The sequence below is a fragment of the Abramis brama genome (assembly GCF_963993115.1).
Source record: "Abramis brama genome assembly, chromosome: 5".
NCBI classification, from domain to species: domain Eukaryota; kingdom Metazoa; phylum Chordata; class Actinopteri; order Cypriniformes; family Leuciscidae; genus Abramis; species Abramis brama.
The window spans coordinates 41,445,356-41,471,326 of record NC_139967.1 but is presented as its reverse complement, the minus strand read 5'-3'; the positions used below and the strand labels follow the sequence as shown (position 1 = coordinate 41,471,326).

Genomic DNA, 25,971 nt, shown 5'->3' with positions numbered 1-25,971 from the left:
GAATACTGTACATCCCTTTTTTGCGTTTCATCCCATAAAAATGTGAAGAAAACCCTAATCAACTACTATCAACTTACTATAAAGCACACTGAACACCTCCTCCACCATCTTCCTCAGGACGAAGATGTTGGAATGAGTGTCTGTTAAGGCTCTCTGTCTGCCCTGCTGCCCGCAGTCTTTGCCAGTCCTGCTGCAGTCCACATCAGGAACTTTGGCGTGGGAATTCATGGAAGTTAATGCTTGCAGACAGGACACTTCTGTGGAAAATAAATCTGTTATTTCTGAGGAAACGGCACAACTAGCCTCGAAACACCTGTACTGTTATATGCGGTTTGCATACACAAGCGTTCAAAAGTTTGGGAAAATACATTATTTATACAAATTTATTTGAAATAGAAATCTTTTGTAACATTATAAACATTTTTACTGTTACTTTTGATCAATTTAATGCATCATAAGTTGCAGAATAAAATAACAAAATTCCTTCAAAAACAAACAGACAAAAATATCTCACTGACCCTAAACATCTGAACAGTAGTATAGGTTATAAATCTTCATGACAATATTGCCTCTGCAGTGGTAAAAATATGATATAAGAATGATGCAAATTTTTATATATTTATTTTATAAATTATATGTTAACTTTTGAGATTATTCAAATGTGTTATACACCTTTAATTTTTTAACAGTAAAACATTTATCTGATTTGACATTCCAACTGTTTCATTCTGGCAAGACCAAACATGTGAAAATAAACTTTCATTCTATAATAGTTACATTTTTCAATAAATCAAGAGTGCCGAACCGTGGGGCCTGGTCCATACGGATCATGGATCAACTACGATCCATTACACCCCTAACGGTTACATTGTAATTGCCAAGACAATTTGCCATGAAAACCATTTTTCTATAGAATAACACACACATGTATTAAATGAAGAAAGCAAAAAGGGTAAATTTTGGATTTGATGTTGACTCACTGCAGAACTTGTGAAAGTCTGTCTGTATCTCCTTTCTGGAGTTTAGGAAGATTCTTCCCTTCTCTGTTCCCACGGCGATCACGCTGTCCTCGTGCACAGTGACACAGGCCACCTCAGCATTCAGTTTAGACATGGCAGTGCACTGCAGACACAGTTTGATTCAAGTCATCCAGCACAAATAAGCTGCATAATACTCTCACTGTAAGCATCTTTAAACAGTCTTACCACAGAGTCCAGAGCAGACACTAGGCTGGTGAGGATCTCTTGTCTGGCTGACACTTGGGGAACTTTGAGCTCTGGCCGAGAGTTGGTCCTCATCCCATCACAGCCCAGCTTCCGTATCTGTGCCATTCTTCTGAGGGAAAGACACGGAATGAAATGCAGGTCAATAACACTACATCAAATATAAACTTAATTACTCACTAAATCACACATAACAGCTGTTGCGCCAAAAGTTGTTCAAAAACAGATACCATATTTTATTTGACAAATAAATTGATGCCGTAAGCGACAAAATAACGGTCAAAACAAAGCATCTCTTGCTATTGAGTTGACCTGTACAGTAGGATACACAGAAAAACAAATAGTCAGCGCATTCATTCAGTGTAGTCGGATTCACAAACATATGACTCATGTCAGTAAACATTTCAATATGCAGATTTGGTGCACATTATTATTATCAAGGTTCTGCTGCTTCACATTTTTGAGGAAACATGATTTAAAAAAAAAAAAAATCAGGATTCTTTGATGAATAGAAAATTTGACAGCATTTAGTTTTAAACAGCAATCTTTTGTAACATCATAAATATAAGTCTTTAGGCACAACAAGTTGCTAATTTATATATTTTCTTTTAGTTTGCCTGTAGGAAAGTTTTAACTCTTTGCACATATTATAAAATCTGAATTTTAAAAAAGCGTTTAAGGAAATTTTAAGGTTAGGGATTTAAGAATAATGTGTTCTATGTAACATGGTTTTGTTGTTTGTTTGTTTGTTTGTTTATTTGTATGTATGTAATTATTATTAGCCTTTTCTGGGTTTGTGTCATATATTGAAATGAACTGTATGAACGAGAGGTCCTACAACAGATGGGATGGCCCACGCAGAGATCTGATCTCACCGTCATCAAATCTGTTTGATTATATCAGACAGACTAAGGCTAAGCAAAGTCTAAATCCACAGAAGAACTGTGGCAACTTCTCCATCCTACCTGCAGACTACCCGTAAATACTGTAAATAGTGTACCAAGGATTAATTTAATAGAAGTTCAGTAATAAAAAAGATCTATCATGGCATTGTTTTGGAAAACATCTTCACTTCACTGCATTTTAGTTTTTATTTAGCCCAAAAAACATTTCCCAGTACTGCAGTTTGTAAGTAGACTTCTGTATAGCCTAGTACTGTATATGCATACTAGATGAGTTAAAATCTGCAAAGGAGTAATGTTTTAAAATAACAGCTTTAGTGATTGTTAAGTGATTTTTCACTATTATTTACAAAGGGATCTGCATTTACTGTACATGGGTTAAAATTAGGGCTGTCAAAATTAACGTGTTAAGACATGAGATTTTTTTTTTTTCAGTTTAACGCGTTATAAATATTTAACACAATTACCACGGCATTAGGTTTTTTTGTTTTTTTTAAGCACGACAAGACGCAAACCCTTAGCGTTGAGTCCTCATATATATTAAAGGTACAGCTAAATGTGACATTTATTACAATTGGTTTATGTGAAGATTGTTTTAAGTTCGTTTAAATTAAATTAAAAGTTGTTATATTTTTAAAGCCTACTAAATGTTAAAATTGATAGCTTTCAATTATACTGTAATGTTAAATGGCTATGATTAATGGCTAAAATTAAGGGGGAAAAAACATTTAATAGAGACGATCAGTGTCATAGTGCTAAGCAAAAAGATGCCATTTTGTGCATCAAAAACACTTAGTTAGCCTCCAGCCAGGTTAGTGAACTTCGTTCAACGTGTTGGTTTTGACAGACATATTTTTCATGCACAAACGCATGTAAATACACATTCTGATTCTGACATTCCTGGTTTGAATACTTTCAATAATTTTCTATTCTTGACTGATCTTTTTTTGATAATTTTGGCAATAGATGTGTTGTGTTCACACGATTGACGGGGTGTGAAAAGTGTTTTTTTAAGCAGAGGCTCTGTTCTTTCTTTTGATACATTCATTGAATTTTCAAATATTCTCAACAAAATATTCTGGGGGCCATGAAACTTTTGTAAAAATGATCAAAAATGCTGGCGGTGGCTGGCAACTTTTTTCAAAAACGCTGGCGGGGAAAGAGTTAAACGACTGATCTTGAGATGAGTCCCTGTAGTCGTCCAATTTGACTCTCATATGCTGGTGTAGCCTAATATATTTTAAACTTGACAGGAGACTTTTATAAAATGTAGTTTGATCATTGATCAAGACAATAATCAAAGTTTGATAAAATATTGTTTAATTTTCCAATAAAATATGATAGATTGTTACCTGATTTGGTATATTTAAAGTGCTGGTCATAATTATTTGCCCCCTTGGTAAATATGATAAATATGATCAAAGATGGCTGTAAAAAATAAATCTGCATTGTTAATCCTTTTGATATTTTATTAAAATATCAATTAGCAAAAATATAACCTTTCATTGAAGTAAAATAATTGAAAGTGGGGGGGAAATCACATTATGAAATAAATGTTTTTTCTCCAAAACATGTTGGGAACAATTATTTGCCCCCTTTTATTAAATACTTTTTGCAACCTCCTTTTTCCAAGATAACAGCTCTGAGTCTTCTCCTATAATGCCTGATGAGTTTGGAGAACACCTGACCAGAGATCAGAAACCATTCCTCCATACAGAATCTCTCCAGATCCTTCAGATTCCCAGATCCATGTTGGTGCTTCTTCTCTTCAGTTCAGCCCACTCATTTTCTATAGGGTTCAGGTCTGGTGACTGGGATGGCCATTGCAGATGCTTGGTTTTGAGCTCAGTGACCCATTTTTGTGTTGATTTTGATGATTGTTTTTGGATCACTGTCCTGATAGATATAGCAGAGTATTTCATTTTACACATGGGCTACTTTTTTATCCCTGTATGAACCAAACCCATATTAAGTGTTTGCTGTCAAAAAGCTCTTTTTTGTTTGTTTCATCTGTCCATAGAACGTTTGAAAAGTAACTGACACGACTGGAACTTCCAACGGGACGGGTTCTATGGTCAGATGAGCTTTTTTGGCAGCAAACACTTAATATGGGTTTGGTTCATACAGGGATAAAAAAATACCCCATGTGTAAAAAGAAATACTCTGCTGTATCTTTAATGCTGTGGGCCTAATTTTCTGCCAGAGGTCCATCTTGTTCAGATACAATACCAACAGATAAAAAATCAAAACCCTGACGGTGACGGGCTCTGTTAGAAATCTTATAACGGGCCATGTGTGGATCTTCCAACAGGGCAGTGATCCAAAAACAAACATCAAGACCAAAACAAAAATGGGTCACTGAGCACAAAACCAAGCATCTGCAATGGCCATCCCAGTCACCTGACCTGAACCCTATAGAAAATGAGTGGGCTGAACTGAAGAGAAGAAGCACCAACATGGATCTGGGAATCTGAAGGATCTGGAGAGATTCTGTATGGAGGAATGGTCTCTGATCTCTCATCAGGTGTTCTCCAAACTCATCAGGCATTATAGGAGAAGACTCAGAGCTGTTATCTTGGAAAAATGAGGTTGCAAAAAGTATTTAATAAAATGGGGCAAATTATTGTTCCCAATGTGTTTTGGAGAAAAACATTTATTTCATATTTCATAATGTGATTTCAATTATTTTAATTCAATGAAAGGTTAGATTTTTGCATTTTATTTTTCAAATAAAATATAAAAAGGATCAACAATGCAGATTTATTTTTTACAGCCATCTTTGATCATATTTACCAAAGGGGCAAATAATTCTGACCAGCACTGTAATTACCCCTTAGCAGATTAATAATAGTGGTATAATTATGTGCAAAAACAAACTTTTTTTTTTTAATAAACTAAAAAGAGTAGAAAGGTTTTAAGTTCCCCAGTAACTTTTCAAAATATTTTTCGGCTGTACAAAACGTATTGAAGGATGGAAAAACCTATAAGAAGCTTTGGGAAGTGATAGTAATACCCTCTCCTGTGCTAATACACCAAAATCCGTCACACACATGTGAAAGTAGCTAATTACGATAAGCCTTTGTCAACCAATTAAAGCTAGCTCAGATTATTGCCTTAAAACCCTTCATCCTTAATTTGTTCTCCTTGGAAGCAAGACAGGGCCTGGAAGCATGAGACCCCTAAAGTGAAGTACTTTACCCGTCCCTCTCGACAGACGCCCCCCTGACGCCTCCAATCTCGATTTCAGCCACGTCTTCTCTAAACCACAGTGCTGTAAACTTGAGTACGGACGAGACTGGGTTTAAATATGAGCGCCAACGAAAGACAGTCTACAGATGAAAAACAAACAAAAACAACGGGGATGACAAATGTGAGCTGTAAAACAAATAAATAAATAACGCAATCCTAATTCCGGGCCTTGTGTTCACATGGCAACCACAATCCGTTTCCTTGGAAACTAATCTCGAGGCATGTGAACAATGCAGCTCTGGCCTTTAATCTCTCCAGACACTGGGAGCCATTATCCCAGCCTCCGGGCAAAGCCAAAACCACAGACTGCACAGAGGGAGCCCAGTACTACTATTAGTCGTCTGAAAACCTCCTATAAATCCTGCTACAAGGCAAAGCCGGATGCCTCTGCCTGAGTGTAATATTACGTACAACACTGAAACAACCACAGCAGCACCTTGTTATCTCCAGTTCGCTTTCCGATTCATTCAAATAGCCAAATCTAAAGGCCTGTTCACACCAAGAACCAGAACTATAAAGATAACTATAAGGATAACTAACCTATATTAGCGTCCACACCAGCGGACGATATCGTTCTGTTTATTGTAACGCACGCTGCAGTTATATCGTCTAGCGCTTTAAATGCTCAAGCTCTTTAAAGTAGGATGGATTCTGATTGGCTGTCAAAGTTTTTATTGTTCGTAAGCTAGGGAAAAAATCATTCTAAAAGTGATTCCAACGATAATGTTTCTCGGTGCCGTTTCATTATAGTTGTGGTGTGGTGTGGACTCTGCTATTCTTTTACATTTAACACAATTTTTAGAACTAGCCTATATCTGTATTGTTAACGTTATAGTTATCGTCATTTGTTTGAACAGGCTTTAGCTCACAACTTTAGGTCCCTAAAAATAAAGTTCTGTTATGTTCTGATGCTTTAACACAACTTACATTGCATGTTTAGTTCACAGACAATAAAACTAAGTAGATTTTTACATTTTCCAAAGAAAATGTGAGCACTGGTTGCACATGCCAAACTTGTAGTCACAATTTGCTATGGGGAAGCTAAGTATTTTGGGTCCCTCTTTCAAAACATCACCCGTAAGATTTTTTTCACCCATTTTATCTCATCCAAAAGCAAAGTTTAAGAAAAAATCTTGTGCATCTTGAGACAAAACAATGACACTGACATATTTTAAGATATCTCAGAGCAAGTTGCTTTCAGTTGAAACAGCTCAAACATGCATTTAAGTCTGGGACTAGATTTAAGCCTTGTCTGTGAAACTTGGGGCTGGTGTTTTAATACATCTCTTTTGTTCGCTTTCAACCACTTCTGTCCTGATTTCTTCGAGAGGAGGGTCTATGGGCTGGTAAATGTATGGACTTTTTCAGATCTTTCGATCCAATGGACAAAATAAGCGCCATAATTTACATGAACGTGCCCGTAGACGACGGAAAAACACAGAGAGCATCAGCTTTCGTTTCTGCTCTGACAGCCGCAAGATCACACAGAACGCTGTGAGACCATGTTACAAATCAGGAATAGTGAGAGAACATTGTACTTGGTACATTTTTCATCTTCAATCCAAACTTGGGTTTCCAGCCGGCAAAGTTTAAATCTGGCTAGCGCTTCCCATAATGTTTACGCATTAGGTCAGTCGGTGGAGAGTTGGCGGTCTTCTGTGGCTGTTTGAACACATTCGACCACATGATCGTCTACACAACCAAAACAATCCGGTCGAATGCTTTTTCGACCAACTGGAAGCGGTTGAAAGTTGATAAGCCGTTTACACCAATATTTAGCGTCGACCACTTGTGATCAAACTGTCCAAAACTCATCTTATGACTTTGGCTGCTCATTTACACGACAACGAGCCATAGGGGCCTGAAAACGTGTTTTTGAAAACAATACTGTTATCGTCTCTGTGTAAACAACAAAAAACACAAATTCAGTCTATAGGTGCGTACGGTGTTTCTTTACAAAGTAACATCGCCAACTACTGGCCTGGCAGCAAAACACAGCGTTTTAGTCATTTTTGCAGATCCGTGTGAACGGGGACCGCTTTGACAACGTTTCGGTCTGTACGCGAAAAACACGAAGGAAAAACTTTTCCGTTTTTTAGTACATCGTTGTAATGTGAAACTTGTTTCTACACCAAATTTTATTCAGTGCATGTGTATGACTTTCTTATGTGGAACACAAAAGAGTATATTTTGAAGGATAGTCAAACAGTATTGGTTACCATTGACTTCCATGGATTTCGCAGACTATGATGACGCGTTTCCTCAGTTATTAACATCATAAATCCAGTTTTTCCTCTTTTGGAAAGTCATAGAAATACTATCATGGATTTTTTCTTTTGCTATTGGGGCAAATTTACACAAAAATCATATTTGACAACTTTCACTTCTAAGAACTCCGGAAAATGCGAAAGGGTCCATTTTACGAAACAAAATATTTCGGAGTAAATTATTTTTTTTTAATGATTGGGTGAAATATCCCTTTAAGGTTTGGAGTTAATATTGAATCTTAACTGCCGTATATTAATAACAATGATTGCCACAGCAAATGATTTTGTTTGAAAGGGGCTATAGCCATTTAACAGCTTCCTCTTGACACTTTTATGTTTAACTGAACGCTTTGAAGAAAATAAATAGTTGAAACTTCCTCATTGAACAGGCTTATCCTATCAGCAGGGGAAACCACATTCATCTGACACCTTAAGCTTCATCTATAAATGACTTGTTTTGTTCTCTACACTAAGCTTTCTTTTGCAGTAGTCAAAAGACATGAGTTAACTACAACAAATATATTTTTATAGGGTGAAAAAAAAACTGGAAAAAAAAATACTGGTGACACTCCTAAAAGAAATTGCAGGAAAAGTAGGATCCGGACTGACATGCTTAAATGCTCAGATTAATGACTTCCTCCTTGTTAGGAGTCCACCCTGCCAAAATACTTTTTTTTTCATTCACGCTATCTGGGATCCTCAGCTCTGGGGAAGCATAAAGTAGCTGCTCCTTTACTTCTTGAATTACTGCCTGTTTGGTGCTTAAAGATATTACCGGCATCTCAAGAAAGGGTAACGTGGGTTTTATGAGCGGTTTTGCCCTAAGAGGCTTGTGGTTCTGCCATTGATACACAATACTTCTGCTAATAGCCTTTATACAGATTCTGCTCACAGATCCCTTCAGAAACACAGCTGTATCTAAATCGTTCAGCTCAAGCTCGGCTGATAATTTACTTTTAATTGGTCCTAACTCGTTTCACCCTGGACATGTTCCCCAAGGCCACACAAACATGTTGCATCGAGCAAACACAAAGAACTGCGGCCTGCATGGGAAGATATTGTCCTGACGGAAAAGACTTACGACTTACTTTTTGTAGCAAAAATGTATTACTGTTAAAACAGATCATTTAGCTTTGTGAAAATTGTGGATTGAAAGACCCGTTTCAACAGAATGTGATCATTTCAATATTAAGAGATATTTTAAGAGAAGTTTTAAGCATAAAGCAATGACAAATGTCAATATTTAAACCAATTTATCTTTAAAAAAAAAAGGTACTGAAATCATTAAACTTTGATATGATGCAGAATGAATGCCATATTGGATTCATATGCTACTCCAAGGTTATTCAAAAAAAATTGCTATTTTTTGTCTGATTCAACTAGTGATTTGCAGGTCTGTTGGAGTAAAACAATACCAGCAAATAATAAAATGCAACTAACTAACCATATAATCATGCATACTTCAGATTACAAAAACATTGGGCTTAACATCATCTTAAGGGGCACAGAAAACAATTTCTGCTATTTAGCCTAAAAACCAACATATGGGACTTTATGGATTGAAAGACCTATTTCATCAGAATGCAATCGAACATTTTGAGCTGTGAATCAACCAGGTTTTCAAACCAATGTCATAGTAGACCTTACAAAAAGGGCTGAAATCATGAAATTTTATACCATGGTACTGAATGTTTGCCATATTCATGTATAATTGTATTTACAAGGTAATTCAAATGATTACATGATGGTCTGATTCAGAAGTCTGAGTAAAACAATGCTAAATGCAAATAATAGAATTCAACTAGCCATTTAATCAAGTAGGCCTATAGCTAGGAATTCAAAATAAATTTACCACAACGAAACAATGAGGTTTGCTCTCATGCATCAAGCAGGTTTGGTTGAGTTTCTGTTTATGCTGATCAATGTTTATATGTGAATATTGAATAAATGCCTAAATTCAATCTTTTCATCATAAAGCAATCGAGTCTCTTCAGAAAATTTGGACTAAACCACTTTACGTTTTACAATCCCTTTATGAACTATTTGAAGCTCAAAGTGGTAGTTGCGTAGATGTCATTGGAGGGACACAAAAACTCTCAGATTTCATTAAAAAGATCTTCATTTGTGCTCCGAAGATGAACGGAAGTCTTAAGGGTTTGGAACGACAGAATTAATGACAGAATTTTATCTCAGTGTTTTTTTTCCATACAGTTTAATCTTCTCCTGTTGTTTACAAATGTACAATATTGTAACATTTCTTATTCAGCCTACTTCTTAACAATGATTTCCCTTATGCACTTCATGGCAATATTAATAACATTCAATATTTGATCATTTTCATTTAGTTGTGTTCACTAAACAATTGTGGTACTGAGTCAGATATAAAATCTGGGTGAAGAAAAAACACAGAAAAACACAGACAGCTATTACTGTTATAAATATACAGTGCTTGACAACGAGGCCCAATCCGACAGCAAGTCATTCTGGGATAGTTCATGTTTCAGTTAGACACTCATTGTGGGACAGCATGACACAAATCATAAACTCTCATGAATGGATCTGACAGTCGAGAAGTCCTTCGAGGAAAACTGATCAAGTTTAGAGACATGTGATATTATTTCTCAGCCGCAAACTTACTGGGACACATCCAGTTATGCATAATCCACTAAAGCAGCCTTCATAACGTTAGTAGACACAGATTAGCAGCAACTGATATGTGGATTTGACATTGTAAACATGACCTTCTCAGGTCGAAAAACGTGTCCGTGACCACGCCAACGACGATTTTCATCAAACTGTGCGAGATAAACACGACTAGCTGTATTTTCTCACCCTGCCAACAATGCAATTGCTCCATTTCAGCAACTTGCTAGCACTCAAATTGTGTTGCCATTTTTACAATACAAACAAAACAAGAGAATTGCAGCTATTGTTAGACAAATACGCGGAACGCAAACGCGTTTAATTGTTAAGCTTATATACAGCGTATTATAACGCGTGTTACTTTCATAAAAGCGTATAAAACATCGCGTTGAGTGCCATACATTCGCGTTAGCATGATAGCAAGTGTGCTAACACTCCTAGCCATCCTCCTCCCCCTAAATTATAATCTGTAATTTCACTTTTTCAACATCCATAAAAAGTCACGTGCTCAAGAACGATACTCGTAAATGTTTTTTCATATATGCATACACAGAATTATCTTTAATCCGTAGCAAGTTTAATTACCTTATGCTGTCAATCCCGGATAGGTTTATTCTCCGTTTAATCCAACAGTGAGAGCAGAATTCCCATCTAAAGAAAGGCGATAGCGACTTTATTAAATGTCATAATCTCGAATGGTTTGTAGTCTGTTGAAATGCAATCGACGTGGTTTATTTGATCAATATGCCCCGTTTTCTTTCTGTTTTCTTTAACAGAGGAGTGTGTCCCCTTTCCCCTTTCTTTGTTCTGTAATCCAGTAAAATTGAAAGTCATTCGCCTCCGCTAATCCCAGCCCAACTCAACAACAGCATCTATTGGCTGTCATTTACATACAGGATTAAAGAACCGCTGGACCAGCAACACTCGCCGACACTCACGGGACAAATGTGAGCAACTAACTCTTTTGACTTTGTGACTGTAACATGTCTATTTTTCTCTCTGCCCCTCGCCACAGCCCCCCTTGTTATTGTTGCTTTATTTTAAGATTAACTGGACCGTTGCAAATAAGCGCAAACGGTTTAAACTGACAACCTGTACCCTGTTTTATACAGATGCGTTTTGGAATAAAACAGATTCCATGAAACTGTAAATGCAGTTCTGATCATACGATGAAGATAGTGCAATGTGGATATCCACGATGCCCTCAGATGCCCTGTGCAATGAATCGTTAATATTACGAAGAGCTGATATTTTGACTAAGCCTATTGAACCTATCTAAAAAATGGATATAAAATAAATACATTTATATATAAATATATATAAAAATATATATAATATTATATATATATATATTTTTTATAATTTTATTTTTTATTTATAAAATATATATTATATTTAGATAGGTTCAATAGGCTTAGTCAAAATTTCAGCTCTTCGTAATAAACGAAAACACACAATAAAAATAAAAATAAGCAAACAAAATTATATATATATATATATATATATATATATATATATATATATATATATATATATATATATATTATGAATAAAAATAAACACAATAAAATTACAATGCCATTCATTTAATCATTTACTCTTTATAGCATGTAGAAAAAAAATAATGCATAAACCTCAGGAAAAGTTTTTTTTTTTTTTTTGCTAAGTACCTAAGGTGCTGGAACCATGTTATATTTGTTATTTTTACAGCATTTATTAATCTTAATCTCAACATTTACTAATACATTTTTTAAGATCAAAAGTTGTTTGTGTTAACATGAACATTTTTATCAAGCAACATTATTAAAGGTTAATAAATGTTGCTCAAATATATTGCTCATTTAATGCATTGTAACTGCATTAACTAATGTTATCAAATGAGAACTTATTGTAAAGTGTTACCAATTTCAGAGACCCAAAACTGAGTGGGATGGTTCCAAATCAATGGTTCCTAACACTAGGTGGCGCTATAATAATATTATATACATTTTTGGCAACATTCTGGAACAGTATAAAAAATTCTCTTAATGTCCAGGTCAGGACAAACAAAACACATGTTTCAGATTTAATTTTGATCTATAAATTAGTAGGCTAAAATAAAAAATTAGTAAAAAAAAAAAGTTATTTTCTAAGAATTAAATCAATGAAGTTTCTGGATGTGGCCACAGTTATGTTCACAAAAATGGTGCCTGATAGACAGATATTTAGCAGATATTGACCAAATATCAACCAGTCATGCTCGTAGGATCCAGCAAACAAAAAACAGTTCTACATTTCACCAACATTGTTTTCAACTTTTAAAGTTACAGTAGGCCTACATTTAAAATTTACATTACATAAAAAACACCGTAACAATACTGTAATTTTTGAATACATTATTATGTAACTTTTTTTACATAGGCCTATAGGCTACACATTTCCAATGTAGTATTAATGTAGGACTAATAATATTAATGTTGTATAATAGTTCAGCATGTGACACAAGATATTAAGGCACCATGATGCATCTTTGATCACAAACTGCTGTCCAATAACAAAGACTAGAGAGGCACAGAGGAACAGCCTTCAGTTCACAGGTTGGCTGATTTAAAACGATTTTTTAATGTTATAGCTCCCCCTAACGGCGTACCATTGTAATGCGTTTATCCCTCAACTCTGTCATTCTGTAGTGGCTGGTCAATAAGGATATATGTTGAAAATCATGTTCTTGCTTGTCTTGCAGACATGTATACTCACTTGGACCTAGTACACTGCCCATAAGTAAGCTACTTTCTTTCTTTTTTTTGCACTCCGAATATTGCCTTACAATATAAAGGGCAATTAGACTTGAAAAATATAGTAGCCTACTATATTCCCATATCTTCCAAAGGATTTGAGGAATGAATATTCCTTTGATAACGTTTTAAGCATGTCTCTTGATGAAATATGGGATTCGTTTGGTCCTGTGGAATTTGAGAAAAAGTCCTAGTTAATTTAATTTGTTCAAAAATGTAAAACTATATATTCAATTGTCATAAATAAATGTTTCACCTTTTTGCATAATGTGAGCTTGATTGGAATTGACACAGAATAACATAATTATGCTCAGAAGTGAATTTGATTTAGTCTTTTGATCTTTCCAAAAGATACTGGAAAATTATTTTCAGTATTTTAGGTTTATTTTCTAAAAGTCTTGACAGTAATCATGAATTCTGACCTGCATAATGTTGCCAGTTCCTCTTGAAACAATGATTTTCTTTTGCAAGGTTAGGTTTCATGTTAATTATTGCTCAAGATTGCCTGTTGCTGTTATACAAAATTTCTTTCAACAGCTAAGTCAGATAGATACGAGCACTTGCTATACTGTGACATTTCCCCCTTTTAAATAATGGCTTTATAGACCTTATTCACAGCAGCGCCATCTTAGCGAGGCTGTGAGGGATAGACATATTAGGCTACATCTCTTCAGTCGGTTCACTTGTACTGTTATTTAATCGGCGTTTCGATTGTTCTGCTGACGAAACACTGCAAACATTTCCAAGAAATGTCAGAAGACAAAAAACAAAACAAAAAAAAAACTCCAGACAACATGAGGTGTGGAAAATTATAACTGATCTATAAGTTGTATACAGTGGACGCCATTGAAAACACGTCGTCTATTCCTCACAGCCTCGTTTTCATGGCGCTGCTCTGAATAAGGTCTGTTATGGTTACAATTACACTGGCCTCGTCGAGCTCAATATTTCAGCTCGGTTATGGGAAAAACAAATGTATCGTTATTTATGCAGGTTTCTGCACAAATACTAACGAAGAATAATGTGTGTATAATGATATTTTCTAGTTAATTCTGTTCTGACCTTCAATCCTGTGATGTCCAACCCCTGACACATTTCACTAGTACTTACTACTACAAAGTAGCCTAGGCTACTTTAAATACTGACACCTTTTAAGGATTTACATTTAACATTTTAAGAATCTGCTATTGAAAATTCCATATTTGTTGACCACAAACCTGGTTATTGCTGCATCCCAATATGCTGGTAAAATTACTTTTTGAAAGATCAACAGTAACCTTTTTGTAAATGCTGATTTAAAAAGTATGACATTTTTAGGTACAAATATCACCATTTTCATTTTTTTTACATAGTGTAGGCCTATATGGTATGTAGTGGTGACTTGGAAAGTGCTTATGTACAAACCCTTCCCTTAAGAAAATGAAAGGAAACCATTTGTTACAAATAATACACTACAAAGTGTTTCTTTTGTTAATGTTTAATTACCGATTCTTGGAAACCATTACAGCAAGTGGTGAATGAAAAGTTTCCCAACAGATAAAAGGCATTTTTATCGAATCCAACTGCAATCTAAAGCAATTTCAACTGCAAAACTTGGGGCCAGCCCTATCATTTTCCCTATTCTTATTGAAAACAAATGCTTTCTTAGTTCTAATGGCAATCACATCAGTATAAAGTTGCTTTATGAACAAACTTGACCTAATTGCACAGTGTTTCTGTTTCATCCACATGATTTTTCAAAGGAGAGAATACATTTTGGAATACCATTGAGCAGACACTGATTTATGGGATTGCAGTTATTGTTTGTACAGTTAAATCAGATTTTTTTGTTGTTGTTCATAACACAAAGATCTGTTTAGACAACCAGAAATCTGATCAGAGAGAAAATACCATCAGTCTTTTGTTCTCTTAAGGGGAGGCACTACAGGTGAGCATTTCCTTTTATCAAAACGAACTTACTTGCATATGACAAAAATATTAAAAATGCACTTTTGTCAAATGAAATCAAATAAAAAGCTAATGAAAATAGCTAAATGTATTTTGAGTGGTGAAACAGAATTATTGTATTTGCTATATGAGCAATATGTCACTTATGCATGTAGTACCTCCCCTCAAGATACTCCAATCACAACTCACCACCAGCTGAATTAAAAGACAAGTCAATCAAACTGATTCCTCAAATGATTCAAGAAATGAAAACTGTTGGTTCATTGTTCATTTGAATTGAACTACAGGTTGGGAGTTGGCTTTGTCTGCTAATATTTTATAATATTACAAAGGTATGCACTAATATTGACTGAAATTGCAATACTGGTTCTTGAAGCTTTACGGTGCACCTTAACTTGCTAATTCTGTTGAACATTGTTGCTGAATACTGTATAATGCATACATTAAAACTTATGTCTTGATAAAAAAGAAGAAAAAGAAAATAAAAATCAACAAGAATGAGCATGTATGGAATAAGGGAGCCTGTCTGTTTTATGTACTTGTTTGCTACAGAATCTAGTGACCAGCCCAAGTCCTTCATACCTTATGCTGAGAGTTGGCCAGCTTATCATTTTAAAAAAAGGTGAAAAGCATAAATGGCAAATAAATTAAACAGTATAAATTGAGGCCAAAAATGTTTTCTAAACGGCAACTGGTTACAACCAACTGGGAGTATAGCAGGGTATTGTTTGTTTTCCTGACCAACACTCTCTCGTTTGTTAAGTCAGACATCATTGTCCATCTCGGAGGTAGTCTACAGGATCGGTGTGTCAGTTTGTCCGTGTTGTACCATTGACCTTAAAACCACTTCCATTATGTCTTTTATAGCATCTCGGATCATTTTAGATATTCTTCAATTTGTGGTTTCTGTTTGTTCATGTATAAAGTTGTTGTTTTGGTGTTAACAGTAAACGGAAAATAAGATGTCCAGTGAAGCATTAGTCCAAAGGTCTAGGCATCAAATTGGCTTCTTCTTTCCCATTACACCTCCATTCTTCCCTAAACATCCAAGAACTGTTTTAGCCCTCATCAGTGTTCTTCCTAGAAAGAGAAATAGAGTTTAGGATAATGAACAAATATTAGGATTCTCCATTATTATTTGAGCAGAGTAAAAAAATCTATTGTTGCTAGTGTAAGAGCTATCCAGTTGAAGTCTCAGGGTACGCGATAACGATATACTTAAAAGTTTTTCCTTTGAGTTTTCCGCGCAGTCAACATAGTCAAAACGATTCACACGGATCTGCGAAAACGTCTACAACAAGTAGCCACGGGGGCTGTTACACGACTTTCAACTAAAAACGTAAAACTTTTTTATGCGAGAACATTTACACGACAACGGCGTTTTGGTGCCATCTAATGGCCTGGCAGCAGAATACAACGTTTTTAGTCTTTTTTCGCCGATCCGTGTGTATGAGGATCGTTTTGACAATGGTGTCGTCTGAACGTGGAAAACTCAAAGGAAAAAAGCATATCGTTGTTGTGTAAACATACATAGTTTACACTTTCTATGCATTGAGCTGTTTATGAAGGAAGTAGACTCAGCTGTGAAGCAATCAGTGAGGTTGTGCTTAATACGCAAACATTACTGCAGCGGCAGCACTTGTGTGAAGCCCTTCTCTGGATGAAGACCAACTCGGGGAAAGACCTGTGATTCGAGTCCACCGAGAAAGGACACCAACAAGACATAACAGGCTGAACAAAGTATCCCTTTCTACTTTCTTAATGTTTCCCCTGAAAAACTAAAGTGCCATCAGTTCATCTCTGTTGTCCATGGCACACAGAAGTATAAGCACATCCGCTCATAGAAGTACACACTGAGACACCTTCGGTCCCTTGCCGCCTCCTCTCACCCTCTCTGTCTGACTGTAACTGTCTAAGCTGTCAACAAAGCTGACTTCATTTCTGCCTTTGCAGTCACTCAAAACATAATGTTCTGGCTTTGACAGAAACATGGATCTCAGCAGACAACACTGTTACTCCTTCAGCCCACTCCACCTTCCAACATTTAGAACCACACCTTGCTTCCTAATCTAGTTGTCAAATACACCTGGCATTGTATATTCTGAATATTGTTGGCTCCTTGACCAATTGCTTTTGTTCCTCTCTTGTAAGTCACTTTGGATAAAAACGTCAGCTAAATGCATGAATGTAAATCTAATTAACCTCTTGTGTGAAGGAAGTGTCTTCTTGATGAATTCCATTTGCAGAATTTGCACTAGCATGTGCCTGTGAAGATGAAGAAAGAGTGAAATAAACCATTTCAATAGTTATTATACTGTTGGACTTTGTTAGTGTACTAATTATAAATGGGGACAAAACTGCCTGTAGTTGAAGAAACACCAAGCAGCAGTGGCAGGTTGAGGTGTTTACCTGGTTCTTGTCTGGGCGGGTACGCATGGCCTGCACTAGCTGGTCCACGTGTTGGTTGTGTTCCAGAGCGTTCCTCAGGGCATCTTCTGTGCTCAGCAGCCTTTGACGCAGACGGGCCACCTCTGTGTCTGAAGCAGATGGGTCCATCATAGAGTATCGGCGGTGGTCTGGAGACGACCTTTCCCGACTCTGATATGAGGAAATTGTACGAATTAAAAGGGATGAACAATATATCAGTGTAAATGTAAAAAAGTGAGCTGCAAACTAGTGACAGTAAAGATGCTTACATTGTTACAAAAAATCTATTTCAAATAAATGAGGTTCTTTTTAACCTTCTATTCATCAAATAATCCTGAAAAAGTTTCATGGTTTCCACAAAAATATTAAGCAGCTCAACTGTGATAACAATTAGAAATGTTCCTTGAGCAGCAAATCAGCATATTAAAATGATTTCTGAAAGATCATGTGACACTGATGACTGGAGTAACGATGCTGAAAATTCAGCTTTGACGTCACAAGAATAAATTGCATTATAAAATATATTAATTAAAATAGAAAACAGGTTAAAACTTTTTCTTTTCTTTTTTTTAAATCTTAAATTTTAATTTAAGGGTGCTTTCACACTGGCAGTTTAGATCGAAACGGGGCACGGTTTGCATGAAAAATTGCTAATGTGAAAGCTGTCATGAGGACCCGGGTGCGCACCGTGGTACTGAACCCGAGACCGCCAGAAGAAGGTGTTCTGAGTTTGGTTGCACTCGAACTATGGCGCCATTCAGGTGCAAGTGAAAGCAACATGGACTCGGGTACGCACTTGTTCAGGAAGAAAAGTAACCTGCGCATACGTTTTAGCAGATGACGATTTATTAGGTTCAATAAAACACATGTAAGGGATGATAGTATTGATGATTTACCTTGGAGACGAGCGAGAGTGAGCCTGCAGTGTAATCGCACATAGCGAGTGCAGTAAAGGCAGAAAATAAATGGCAATCCGCTATCTCCTCTAAAGATTCCATTTGCAAGCAGCAGAAAGCTTCTGATACAGTAAACCCAAGAGTCGTTTACTCTGCTGTGCATAATAGCACCAGATTAAGAAAAAACACAATATATTGACCGCGTTCTGTTTTCTATCATGCGGAGTGCACATTTGTGATGACGTAAGATGAACATAAGTGCACCAGGGTTCTACTGTATATCCAGACCAGCGCTGCGGGGGCACCGGGAACAATCACGCTTTTAACCGCAGCAAACATGCCCAGTGTGAAAGCCCCCTAAAAGTGTCAATGGCATAAAACAAAATGACAACAGCTGCAGTCTCAGGTTTCTGCCCATGTGTCTCACCAGCAGCAAAAGTTTCTCCCGCAGGGTTTTAATGTCATCCTGTAGTTTCTGCTCCTTCACCCTCCACTCCGCTCTGTGAACTTCACGGCTAATGTCCCGATCCACTCCTGCAGAGTGGCGCGGAGATTCCAGCAATAACACCCGAAGCTCATTCAGGCTCCTGATACGCATTCCCATTCACACACACAGGAAAAGAAAACATATTGCATAAAACTAAATATTAATATTAAAAAACTAATTTGTTGTTGACATTTAAACCAATGCACCAATGCAAAAATGTTCTATATATCCTAATCATTTGTTAACAAACATGTATTCTTTACCTTGATGAGTTCATTGTTTCTGCCTTAAATGAATACCTTATTATCTAACTGTGTGATTTGTATATGTACATTTCTGAAATACATAACTTGAAACGATTTGTATGGTGAAAAGCCCTATACAAAAACAGTGGCTGTAATAAAAATGTTTTTTAAGACAGATTTATTGGAACATGCATTAAATAATGAAGACAACAAGTGAAGTAAAACATATAATGAATATGGTATTATTATGAATATTTAGCACACTTTTTTTTTAGCTTGAACATTGAATGGTTCCTGAGGTAATGTAGGTTCCAGAACCGCACTGCCGTTTCAACTGAGGATGATACAGCGATCTGTCACGTGACTCACGTCACATTCAATTTTGTTATAAAATTGATAGAATTTGAAAGCTCACACCTTGTTTCATATCTCTGTGCCACCAGAGAAGCGCTAATTAAATGTCAACATTTAGATCAATGATTTTGCCCCTCCAAAACCAAATTGAATTTTTGTTTTTGGACGAATATTTTCAGTTGTCGGTGCATCACTAGTAACTGGGGATCTGCCTGTGTCTGTCATTCATCCAAAATATTTGATAAGTAATAAAAATACTGAGAGCAATGTGTGTCTGTAAATATTTTTGGGTTCTCCATGCAGAGTTCAGTAAGGGCAGAGTCTAAACCCCTGACAGGATATTCACTGTCAGCATGTAGTATTGACTGAAAAGGCTTAATGATGTGTAGGTCACAGTTTTAATCAACGCAATTGTCTTTGTTAACTTAAATTGTTCTTGAGTGGATTACAATCAGCAATGGTACATGGGTAACCATTTATCCTGGTGTATTGGAAAGCAATACAATCCAGATGATGGTTCTTCATGATAGGGATAAAACAGAAGGTGGACTACTAATTTCAAGTACATACTAGTTTCAAGTGTACAAGTGTAAGAAAGACTATCAAAGAATATTAACTGACACGATAATTTTCCAGATGGTTCATGTTGTCATTATCAAGTGGTTAAAACCTCACACCTGTCATAAAGTCCATGTAATGCTCTTTACCTCTCTTTCTTCAGAAGCTCCTGGCTAATAATCACCAGCTGGCCTGATGCATCATGGGATTTCTTGGTCATGGACTCCAGCTCCGCCTCCAAACGTGTCTTCTCCCTAAAGAATCCTTCTGCCGCATTCTCTCCCAAACGAACCTTTTCCTCCAAGGCTACACAAAAGATGCAGTGGATTTTATTGTTAGAAAGACAACAAAATATCACTAACATCATCCTATGTTATGTTAAAATATAGCACTCTTTGTTCTTTTATAAAAAATATAATGAGAATGACAAATGTCACTCTTTAATGTGATAATTACCCGTTATTTGGGTCTTTAGGGCGTCTACTTGGGTTGTTAGAGTGGAGACTTCCTTTTCCCTTTTTGTGAGTTTCTCCAGAGTTTCTAATAGAAAGAATGAAGTTATAAACACAGGCATAGAAAACATTTTTCACATTTTGAAATGTCTGAAAATGTTTATTATTACCATGGTGATTCACTCTGTTTTTCGTTATAGCAACTATGGTATAATTACAGATTAAAAGAAAAATTTAACATTATACCAGAAGGATTTAGTACACCACTGTCAACTCAGTTATGTACACTAATGTTCAAGTTTTGTTTTTCTTTCCTTGTTGAAAGACATAAATACTTTTATTCAGCTACGATGCATTAAAGTGATCAAATGTGACAGTTTAGACATTTATAATGTTATAAAAGATTTCTATTTCAAATAAATGCTGTCCTTTTGAAATTTCTATTTTTTAAAGATCACGGCTTCCAGTAAAAATATTAAGCGGCACAACATTGATAATAATAAGAAATGTTTCTTAAGCACCAAATCAGCAAATTGATGAATTGATGAATGATTTCTGACGGATCATGTGACACTGACATAAAATATATTAACAGTTATTTTAAATTGTGATATTTCATATTACTGTTTTTACAGCATTTTTGCAAAAAAAATGCAGCCTTGTAAGAATCTTAGCAATCAAACTGACCATCTGATCAATCTTACTAACCCCAAACCTTTGAACAGTAGTGTACAGTACATTAGTTACAAGATACAACATAATAATTTGTCATAATTTGTACACGTACCTTCCATATTCTGTTTCAGTTTAATCTTCTCTTCAGAGTTGTCATTATTTTCTATCATCTGGATGGTGAGAAAATATAAAAACATATTTAAGTGAACCCCAGTCAACAATTTCCAAAGTTTGAACAGGATTCATTTTGGAATTTTTGTTATAATTTGGAACTAATATGATCAAATAAGATCCCACTGGATCCTAATGGAAATTTCATACTATTTTTTCAGGATTTAAGTTTATCCAGTAGGATCTTGATTCTCATTCATCCCATTAGGATCCTTTTGGACTGGTTCCAAATATTTATGATCAACCTCCAACTGTAGCCCTGTATGTAAAGGACTTTTTGACTAATCTACAAAATAACCAAGAAAACATTAACTACAACTCTACACATTTTTTAATTTTTAATCATAAAAAAATAGGGTACTGTCCCAGAGATCACTAACATTAACATCCTGGGTGTTGTGATCCGCCTCCACAGCTTGCAGTCGGTTCTCACTGACCCTCAGCTTCTCCTGCAGAGAGAGGATCTCTGCTCGGCTCTGAGCTTCAGCCTTCTGCAGGGCTTCATAATCGACCATCTTCTTCTCAGCCAGCTCCAGCTGCTCTTTGAGAAGTAGGGTGGCATTTTTATGCTCTTCATGGGACTTATCCATATCGCTGATCCTAAATTCAGCCTTTTGGAGCTTCTCTAAAACCTCTTTGAGCTCCAGAGTATGCTGGTTGCTCTTGGTTTCCACCTGGATCTTCCAGTTCTGCTCGCTCTCCTCTAGCTGGTCCCGCAGATCCTGAAGTCGGGCACGTAGGTCTTCACGCTCTTTGGCCATCACGGCGGCATCAATCTCATGCTTGGCCTTCAAGTTCTCCGACTCCAGTTGATGCTCCATTTTTAAGCTCTCCAGAGCAGCCCTCATCTCAGGTGTGGTTCCTTCACCCTCTCCGTTTTCACTGGCCCCACAATCTCCCGTTAATGAGGATTTTAGTTCCTCTAGAGCACGTTGATGGTCTCCAACCAAAGCGTCAAGCTTGGTTTTCCAGCTGTCCATCATCTCCATGTTTTCACGAGTGGCCTGCTGAAGTCTTTGCTTCAGGTCAGAGATCTCATGGCCCTGACGTTCTGTGGTGGCTTTAAGGCGTTCAACTTCTTTCTGGCTGGTGCTCAGGGACGCCTCGTACCTCTCGCGCAGCTGACTGCTCTCTTCGCGGCGTTCGCGACCTGCGGAGAGAAGCTGTTCCCGCAAGACTAGAGTCTCCGAGTTTAAGCCTGGCCCGCGGTCTCCAGCATCTGTGCCTGGGCCGGAGGAGCTTCTCTGAAGCCGAACCTGGAGCTCCTCGACCTCAGCCTTGCGCAGGGCCAGTTCCTCTTCCAGCTGCATAACACGACTCTTCTCCTCAACTGTAGTTTGCTAGAGGACAGAGAGAGGGTCATAAATCTTGCATCGTAAACCGTTATTATGCTAAAGCCTCCAGTTCTTCTGGTCAGTGGCAACTCTCAAAGGATTTAGTGATTTTTCAATAAGACCTTTGACCTTAGTCTTAGGATTTAATTAGTGATTCTAAACAGAGCAAACTTTTAGAGTGTTTTGTTATAACATCTAATTGGAAAAATCATATTAAATGACAAAATAGTGATGAAAATAACAATATAAACAACTAAACTAGGGATGCACAATATACACTGGGAACTGTAATGCCAATACGGAGTAAACCTATACAGGTTGTAAAAGAAATGAGGACCATTACATTTTCATGCACTCTGACATTATTTGAATGACACTTGACTCAATAAAACACAATTTTCATTATTAAAGTAAAAAAGTCAACCTGTAATATTGTAATGAAAGTAATTTTGTCTAGACAATAATTTTTTTCCTATATACTTCCATGATGCACAGTTACAAATGAACTTTACAAATGTAATTTTAGTTCTTTTTTTGCATTACAGTAATGAGATCAGACTACTGAGAACTGTTTATTATGATACTGATAATAATAATAATAATCATTATTGTTATTATTATTGTTCTACTGGAAGCAGATAATATAAGGGAGTATTTTTTTTCGATTAAAAAAAAAAGAAAAAAAAAAAGGAATAATATTGGCTCTGTGTAAAAGCCAATGTTTATATATTGTGCATTCCTAAATAAACATTGTATTGTTGCTGATAATTCAAATGAAATCTCTTAGAGAGTTGCCCACTAGAGATTTGCAACCGGAAGGCATTACAGGCATGAGAAGCAAACAAAGCATTTTGCTTGGCCTGCAAACATTTCAGTGAATGACCATTTCTTGAAAAATGGCTCTTGCATGTGCAAAAAAGCAGATATAGTGCAACCTAAGAAACTACACCAGCATTCCTGTTGAACTCAAGCCCAAGCAAGCGTTCCTCAATCTGTCCATCAAGAAGCAGCCAGGCAAATATGAAATGGCACAGCACACAGCAAGTCCAAAGGAACACAGGCAATTACTACTATGATTCAAACTATGTTTAAAGAAAATATATTTGAAGATGTTTTTCATTTCATAGAGCACACCAAATATTAATGTTAGTCATTTTGGAGTCATCTGAAAATTGGGTATTTCCAAGGAAAATATCATTAGAGGTTATCAGAGATCAGATAATACTACAAGAGTTCATAGATGAAGTCTCAAACCACAAGAGAGAAGTGAGAGGAGCACGCATCTAAATATAAATGTTCATCTTTAAAGGAGAAGGTCACTCTAAAACCACACAGTATGTTACTCCCTTTATATCACCTTGACACTCTTGCCCAGCCTCATGGGTGCTGGCTGGAACCTGCCTCTGACCTGTTAATGATAAATGTGAAATCCTGTTGATTAGAGTGCCTGGACTGTGCTGGATTCACTCACCATCATTCACAATGACAGCCAAAACTACACTTTTACATTTACTGAAGTAAATGTGTGTGGTGCTTTCCACGCAAAACTCCCACCACATTGCTAGGCACTTGCTAGGGTGTTTGTGGTGGTTACTAGGGTATTTGTGTTTCTGTGTGTTTGCTAGAGCATTGGTAGGTAGTTGCTAAGGTGTTCTGGGTGTATCCAGGGGCTCTAAATCGGTTCAATCGTTCTGTTTAAAGGACAAGTTCGGTATTTTACGCTTAAAGCCCTGTTTACAGATCGTTTCAGATGAAATAGAACGGCTAAGATTAAAATTTGGACACATGCTGCTGTCCCGAGAATTTTAGGTTTCTTTAGCTTTCCCCCCGATCTACAGAATGGCTGCCTATGGGCACTGGAACAATCCTTCCTAAAACGCATTAAACTTTCGTTTACAAAGACGTGAAACTCACCGAGAGGTCAGGGGTGTTCACTGATATGCTCACACAAAAATCGCTGCAAAAGATGCTTTCCAACAGTTTTATCGTAGTTTTTGTCCAACTTCATTGACTTGTTTTGGATGTGCTGTGAGGTACGGTATTACTCCGCCGCCGGAAACTGGACTGCAGTGTCTATTATTCAAGCTCTCAACGGAAGAATGTATGGGTGTGAGGCGTTTGGCGTTTGGTCCACAGTTTTACAACGAATGGTAAAACACCTGTTGGAAAGCATCTTTTGCAGCGATTTTTGTGTGAGCATATCAGTGAACACCCCTGACCACTCGGTGAGTTTCACGTCTTTGTAAACGAAAGTTTAATGCGTTTTAGGAAGGATTGTTCCAGTGCCCATAGGCAGCCATTCTGTAGATCGGGGGGAAAGCGAAAGAAACCTAAAATTCTCGGGACAGCAGCATGTGTCCAAATTTTAATCTTAGCCGTTCTATTTCATCAGAAACGATCTGTAAACAGGGCTTTAAGTGTAAAATACCGAACTTGTCCTTTAAGATTTTAATTTGGCATCATTCACCCAATCATGAATTCAAATAGTACGGCCTCTATGCAAATGCAACGTTGACGCATCCAACGTGAGTGAAATGCCCACGCTCGGCTGTAAATTCATCCTGTGTAAGTCACAAGGCAACGTGCTGGCATTAGCTGTAGGATCGCAGGAGTTTTTCAGAGGATATGTCATCGATGGCAGGTTATATCCAGCGTGGTGTGTTTTGAAACCAGCCAAAATCGTAGGTTAGTGTAGAACCACTACTATTTAGGAAATAATAAAAAAAACTTATGACTTTTTTTTTTTTTTTTTTTTGCTAAGCCCTGCATAGTAGGGTGTTTAGGATGTTGTGGTTGGTAGGCTAGGGCATTACTAGGTGGTTGCTAGAACATTTCTAGGTATTTAGGGTGATCACTAGGATGTTACTAGGCAGTTGCTAGTGTATTCTGGGTGGTTACTACGTCATTGCTACAAGGTTGCTAGCATCTTCTGGGTGGTCGCTAGGCATTGCTTGGTGGCTGTTAGGGTTTTCTGGTTGGAAGTTAGTGTATTGCTAGACAGTTGTGAGGGTGTTCTGGGCATTTTCTAAGATGTTGCTTGGGTGTTCTGGGTGGACAATAAGGAGTGTTTCCCTATGGTCACTAAAGCATTTCATGGGTGTTCTAGGTGGTTGCTAGGGCATTGATAGACAGTTGTGAGGGTGTTCTGGATGTTTGGAAGGGCATTGCTAGTCGGTTGTTACTAGTTAGGGTGTTTAGAGTTTTCTAGTTGGTAGCTCAGACATTGCATGCTGGCTTGGATGTAGCTAGGCAGCTGCTAAGGTGTTTTGGGCGTTCACTAGTTTATTACTAGGGTGTTCTGGGTGGTAACTAGGGTGTTGTTAGGATCTTGGTAGTGGTCACTAGGGCATTTCTTAGGTTTTATATG

The 25,971-nt window shown here is 36.9% G+C and overlaps 2 protein-coding genes across 12 annotated transcripts in view; both read right to left on the bottom strand.

Moving 5' to 3' along the window:
* The window catches only part of gtf2ird1 (GTF2I repeat domain containing 1), a 32,396-nt gene extending 21,123 nt beyond the window's left edge, over positions 1-11,273 (bottom strand). For 2 of the 6 annotated variants that reach the window (XM_084114643.1, XM_084114646.1), the window contains exons 1-4: positions 10,870-11,103; positions 1,206-1,335; positions 981-1,122; positions 78-257 (exon numbers count right to left, since the gene is read on the bottom strand). In XM_084114643.1, the coding sequence (XP_083970769.1) occupies positions 78-257; positions 981-1,122; positions 1,206-1,331 (448 nt within the window). In that variant the 5' untranslated portion in view covers positions 1,332-1,335; positions 10,870-11,103. Of the gene's footprint in view, positions 1-77; positions 258-980; positions 1,123-1,205; positions 1,336-10,869 lie in introns of all 6 variants that reach the window. The other 4 variants (XM_084114648.1, XM_084114645.1, XM_084114644.1 and 1 more) reach the window with 4 other exon arrangements.
* Positions 11,274-14,526: 3,253 nt separating this feature from the next.
* clip2 (CAP-GLY domain containing linker protein 2) overlaps positions 14,527-25,971 on the bottom strand; it is a 51,841-nt gene continuing 40,396 nt past the window's right edge. For 2 of the 6 annotated variants that reach the window (XM_084113209.1, XM_084113213.1), the window contains 9 exons: positions 21,651-22,610; positions 21,212-21,269; positions 20,595-20,627; positions 20,429-20,512; positions 20,122-20,278; positions 18,756-18,915; positions 17,415-17,603; positions 17,208-17,270; positions 14,527-16,085 (listed from right to left, as the gene is read on the bottom strand). In XM_084113209.1, coding sequence (XP_083969335.1) covers positions 16,074-16,085; positions 17,208-17,270; positions 17,415-17,603; positions 18,756-18,915; positions 20,122-20,278; positions 20,429-20,512; positions 20,595-20,627; positions 21,212-21,269; positions 21,651-22,610 — 1,716 coding nt within the window. In that variant the 3' untranslated portion in view covers positions 14,527-16,073. Of the gene's footprint in view, positions 16,086-17,207; positions 17,271-17,414; positions 17,604-18,755; positions 18,916-20,121; positions 20,279-20,428; positions 20,513-20,594; positions 20,628-21,211; positions 21,270-21,650; positions 22,611-23,961; positions 24,013-25,971 lie in introns of all 6 variants that reach the window. The other 4 variants (XM_084113214.1, XM_084113210.1, XM_084113211.1 and 1 more) reach the window with 3 other exon arrangements.